Source organism: Rosa chinensis, chromosome 6, assembly GCF_002994745.2.
Source record: "Rosa chinensis cultivar Old Blush chromosome 6, RchiOBHm-V2, whole genome shotgun sequence".
Lineage (NCBI taxonomy): Eukaryota > Viridiplantae > Streptophyta > Magnoliopsida > Rosales > Rosaceae > Rosa > Rosa chinensis.
Genome location: NC_037093.1, coordinates 55,990,884 through 55,997,082, shown reverse-complemented (window position 1 = coordinate 55,997,082; position 6,199 = coordinate 55,990,884). Strand labels below are relative to the sequence as shown.

General features: G+C 34.9%; 1 protein-coding gene across 2 annotated transcripts in view; it reads left to right on the top strand.

The window, feature by feature from the left end:
• The first annotated feature begins 4,152 nt into the window (after positions 1–4,152).
• The window catches only part of LOC112172797 (potassium transporter 5), a 4,669-nt gene continuing 2,622 nt past the window's right edge, over positions 4,153–6,199 (top strand). For both annotated transcript variants that reach the window (XM_040507819.1, XM_024310283.2), the window contains exons 1-3: positions 4,153–4,448; positions 4,656–4,881; positions 5,880–6,128. In XM_040507819.1, coding sequence (XP_040363753.1) covers positions 4,245–4,448; positions 4,656–4,881; positions 5,880–6,128 — 679 coding nt within the window. In that variant the 5' untranslated portion in view covers positions 4,153–4,244. The remainder of the gene's footprint in view (positions 4,449–4,655; positions 4,882–5,879; positions 6,129–6,199) is intronic.

Below are 6,199 nucleotides of genomic sequence, written 5' to 3'. Positions count from 1 at the left end.
ATCACTAGATTCTAAAACTCATGAAAAGAAATGAACTAATGTATATTAAGTTAACCTTCTTATTAACTCTATGTTGTCTACAAGGGCGGAACTACCATATCACATGAAGGATTGAAGGGATATGGACGACTCCGTATAGAACTTGGCTTAATTCAATCACTGGACCCCTCCCCTACCCAATGGCAGCAACAACAAGCAATGCAAAAATAAAGAAAATAATTCAAAATTAATAGTACTTAATGTGTATTAATTATTCAATTTATAATAAGAAATATAAAAATGTTGCTTAAGTTTAGAATATTTTGCAATAAATTAATTCTCTGGCTTCTTCAGTTGTTTTATAATTAAAAAACTTATAATTCATAAAGTGCGTTACATTTAACATTATTATTTTCTATACTCTCATGTACATGTTTTATATTTCGACCCTCAAGTTTCAAATTATAATTTTGCCTCAATTTGATGGAAGAGGTAAGTAAAAAATTTACGTGCACATGCAACCCAGATAAACTAGGACTTTCGGCAATGTAGAGTTTGATATTACGTAAAAAAAAATCAATAAAACCAAAAGTTTATGTAACTAGGCAACAAGTGATTGGCTAGTCAACTGGACTACTCTCATATGGATCTCGTGCATCAGCAGCACGGTTAACAATATATCAGAGCCGTATAGAGGAGAAAAGTCTAATCGCATAGTCCAGATTTACATTATTTGCTGAACTCAGGTGTGAAAAATTGTCCAGAATACTTTGTAGCATTTGACTGCAGGTTTTCGATGCCAAACAGAAATACACGTGGCTCTTTTGTTCTCGAGCTGGAATATTCTCGCATGGTGAAAATATGTGCTTCTGAAACACAAGGTATACGATAATGACGATTGCTATTAGACTATTACTTCTTTTTGGTTATTGATTGAGCCAACAAGTCAACACACCGATTTTACGCGTAAATATTGTATATATTTGCTATTACTAGAAGTTGGAAGATCTGTATTAGATACAGATCGATCATGGAAATCTTATATTATTCAATTAAAGCGTACTGATTGCTATGTTCTGCTTGCTAAAAAGGTTCGATGATTGTTACATATACCTGAAATATTGAACTTTTTATAAGAATTCAGTATTATTATTTCAAAGTCATGTTCATGTTTTACGTAGTGTATCTTGCATTTGGCTCTTGCATGTAGATTCTGACCGGCATGCAATAGAGGCAACTAGATTAGTCGAAAATTAAATAAATTAAGCAGTACTAATTGGACTGGCAGAGACTGAGAAGTAGACTGATAAGAATCAACCTCATATAGTACAAATATAAATGTATCAGTTCAATTCAATTTTTATTGGTTTATTATAAACACTAACCGAAAACTGCACCACAAGTTTCCGGTTAATTTTTTCGATTCGGTTCGGTCCGAAATATTAGCTTTCGGTTTTAAAACGTCCACCTCTGCGCTCCATCTGCGCTTGAGCTCACGATTTAGATAGATTATAGTAATATATATATATATATATAATGTTTTTTTTTTTTTTAGTGTTGGACGTCAGTAGTAACCACACACACACACTCAGGGGCGGACCTGTTATCAGGCCCGACGGGGTCCGGACCCCCCAGCCTTTTTCACTTAGCTCTTAATTATGCTTAAGCTTTATAATGAAAACAGCAAAAGTTGAGTTTGCTAAGGAAAATCTGCTACTGGACACCCCCCCCCCCCCCCCCCCCCAAGCTATTTAACAACTCAGGTGAGTACTGATAAAAATAGTAGTAGTATTTGATTGATTGACCATAGGAGTATTTGGGATTATGATAAATAACATAACCATAAATAAATATACAGAAATAAAGGATGATTAGTGATTAATTCTTTTTTTTTTTCCTTATTTGCTGATCGTCAAATTAGTTTTGATACTTGGTTGATTAAAAGTCATCTTATCTTCATTTATTGAGCTGTTCATTCGAGTTATCATTGGTTTAGTTTTAATTATTGGCTTATGAATTATATACTACATAATTTATTAAATTATTGTTATAGTTGTATTTATTTACAAACAAATTTTTTATATTAATTTCTTTCCGATAATTTATACTTCTATCTGGACTTTCCGCCCCTGCACACACTCATGCAGTGTATCACAGCTTTGCTAGACTATACCGTAGACGCACGAACCCTCGTGTTAATGAACAAAGGTCCATCAAATCTGCTGGCCACGTGATGGAGTTGGGAATCGAACGCTAGACCTAGGGGTTCCAGACTCGGCCGCTTGACCAACACACCACGTCACGTGGTTATATATATAATGTTAATATTATAACAACCAAGTCAAGTCTGACCTGTTTTCATGGCTTGATTACTAATGCAATCAACTTCTATTAAAAAAAACAAAAAACAACCAAGTCAAAGTTACCAATAAAAATGTACTCAACCTCTATTTAAACCTCACATAAATGGTGATGATAATCAAATTAAGCAAAATGAGCAAATTTGTCGGCTAGTGTATTGCGTTCTCGAAAAGTATGCTTGAACATATCGATCTAACAACTTGATAAGCCTAATATTCAAAACTTACCACGGAAGCTCGAGAATGACATCGAACCATGCCGATCATGAGATTAGAATGGTCAAAAACTTTACAAAGTTGTACATGAAGCTAAAACCTTGAACTTTGCTTCACACTTATCACACACAACCAATTAGTCCCATAACGTTGCAAATTAGGTTCATTGACCTTGATTTCTGTTCGTGGTCAAGATTATTAATCAACGGCTTATATAGGATCATAGAAGGGCTAATCGATCAGCATATTCAGATCGGGTTGTTAGAAACTGGCAGAAAACAATTATCAAAAGTTGGCACGAATTGCCAGCTGATTGGCCTATTAATATATGGAAAGAGCTAGCATCCATAATAGTTTATTTAGTTTGCCTAGAGTCAAACAATTGGAGCCTTCCTGTGATAGAATCGATCTGGTAAAGGCTTTACTTGTAAAAACAATACACATTCTGCATGTGACGATGACGGCGACTATGACGACGACTAAAATATTGCACGTGAACATTTTTCTTCGATCAGTTGGAAATTAACTTCTGTGACAGTGTGACTTGTATTTGCACTAACCTAGTTTAGTTATGTATACGATTAACACCAATTAAGCACGTCAGCCAACAATAGTAAACACTCTCTCTGTACTTTTATATTAAGCGGTGAACCAATAATAATTTCTCTATTATCATAAAGTTAGCTAAACATGATTTCCGTGTCGTACATTTCATAAAAATGTTTAAAATTCTACTTGATAAAATAAAAATGTTTAAAAAGTGTACTGCTTAATACAAAGAAACTAAGTTATTATTATTATTTTTTATTTTTGAAATAAGGACCGATGTGGCTGCCCTCAAACCTTGATTAATGAAACTGCATAATACATGGCGGGACATGGTGCCTAAACCCCAGATTACAATTAGCATCATAAGAACTTTCTGAAATAATAACAAGAATCTCAATTAAAACAATATATTCTAACAAGCACCAACTAGCGAAGAGTGCTCTAATGACTACTCCATTCGCTTTACAATTGTAGTGACATACCGGAAAGATAACTCCATTACGAAGAAGCATCATTACCAATATCACAGCTTTCCCACTATGTTGTCACCAGAATATAAATCCGGTAACACTTAGTTTCACCCTGCCACTAGGCGGCAACTACTTGTTTTGTTACCTTTAAGTTATTATTGTAGCTAGTAGTTTTGTTACCTTTAATTCAAAATAACTGATTATATTTTGATTAGGTGCTTTTGCGTGGATTAAGAAACTAGTACTAAACTAAATTATTATAGTGTTGGGTGATAACTGAAATTAGATCAACAAGATCTAAATGGTGGATATATACATCAACATCAATGGCTTTGGACATCATGTTTGGTGTTCTTAGTTTTCACTCGTTTGAGGTCGCATATGTGTTGTCCTGGTTCCTAACCCTACAATTTCGTGGTACCCTAACTAGGTTAAGCTAATTTTTTTTTTCTTAATTTCTTGAAAGAAATTTCGATCATGCGTGTGTATGACCGTATAGAAACGAGTACGTGGACTCTTCCTCGTTTGCTTATAAATATCAACATCCTCATCCTCAGTTATTCTAGGAAATACATCTCCCCCATACTTTTGATTCTCACAACACCCTCAGATTTCCTCTCTCTCTCTCTCTCTCTCTCTCTCTCTCTCTCTCTCTCTCTCTCTCTCAGAGATGCCTGAAGATGCAATATTAGAAAACGGTACAGATCAGGATCCTAAAAGCCATCACCGCCAAGAAGAAGTAGTAGTACTTCCTCATCATCCGGATCATCAACAACTCAAAGGCAAGAAACTTTCATGGCAAAAGTTACGTAGATTCGACTCCTTGGACATCGAGTCACGCAGTGTCAACGGTCACCATGGCCATAGCTCCCAGGTCCGGTTTTTAATTATCATGATCATATCTATAAGTTACTTTTTAAATTTCTCTGTGTGCTTAATTAGAAACACACAAATACAACCAGCTGGTTACATTTGATATGCATATTAGCTAGACTGTTCTTGAATGAAGACAAACTACCAGAACTATCATTACTGTTTCAACTTGTAAATTTTTATTCAAATTGTTTTCATTTGTTTATAGGGTGCAAGTTGGTCGGTGATACTGCACCTAGCATTTCAGAGCCTTGGAATAGTCTATGGAGACATTGGTACATCACCTCTATATGTGTATGCGAGTACCTTCACCAATGGCATCAAGGACACAGATGACATCTTGGGTGTTCTTTCTTTGATCATATACACCCTCACCTTAATCCCCTTGATTAAGTACGTCTTCATCGTCCTCCGAGCCAACGATAATGGCGACGGTAAGATTGATCTCTCAGAACTTAGATCCATTTTTATTAATTAATCCTTTTCCGTTTTTGTACTAGCTAGCCAACTACTAACACAATTGTTATTTATGTATTATTTCAAATTTCTCTTAGTAGAAGAATCTAAGTTTTACTCTCTGTTAATGATAGTTGTTTAATGATAATTAAAAGAGAGATAAATACAAGTTTTAGTTAATGTAAATCGGGACAATTTTTAGAAACTTCTAATAATTTAAGAGAATAAGTTTTTTTTTTTTTTTTTCCGGACAAAGTTTGGCCAAAAACCTCCTATCTAACAAATAAAATTGGTCAAATTAAGTTTTGTATGCATGCAAAGGTCCGATATGCCACCATTATTGTAAAGCAAATGGAGTAGTCGGTGTGACACTCTTTGCTATCAGGTGTATGTTTAAATATATTATAGTTGTAGAGACTCCTGTTATTATTCGAGAGGTTTTCTTGATGTGTATTGTAATAAGGGGTTTAGACGTCATGCCCCCTATGTATTCATCCGTTTCATGCATGCAAAGGTCCGATTTTCAACCTAGATATGTTGGCGTGTATTTTGTATTGACGCGTGTTTGAATAGAAATTCAAATCCAGTGCCACTACCAGCCGGAATTATATTCATAAAGCTCGCCTTGGTACTATATATAATAACATTTTCATACGATGATTTAGATATATATTCCATTAATATTGTCAGACTATTGCTTATCTTCCATGCATGTGCAAAAGTCCACTTTGATGTATCAGATATTCAATGCAAAAGTCTAAAGGTAAAGACAGAGAATTAAGAAGACACCTTACTGGGAACCAACAACATTGAGGCACAAACCAGGGAGAAACTTATCTGACTAATTTTCAAGTCATGTATCATGCATGATGCAATATTTATTCAAAATAGATTCATTATCATTGTAGATATCGACTAATTTCTTAACTATTTAAAAAAAAAAATTATTTTTACGACCTTATTTCTAATTTGGTAGGAGGGACGTTCGCACTTTACTCTCTGTTGTGTCGATATGCCAAGGTTGGTTTGACTCCGAGTCAGCAAGCCGAAGACCGCGATGTTTCAAATTTCCAACTTGAGTTGCCTAGCAAACGCCTAAGGAGGGCATCGAAGCTTAAATCAAAATTAGAGAACAGCAGATTTGCCAAGTACTTTTTACTATTCGCCACCATGCTTGGTACTTCTATGGTTATTGGTGATGGCGTCCTCACTCCTTGCATCTCAGGTAACTTAATTGAACTTAGTCCTCTAATAAATGAAATTTAGTTTCACCTCTTATTCACTAGAAGTTCTGGG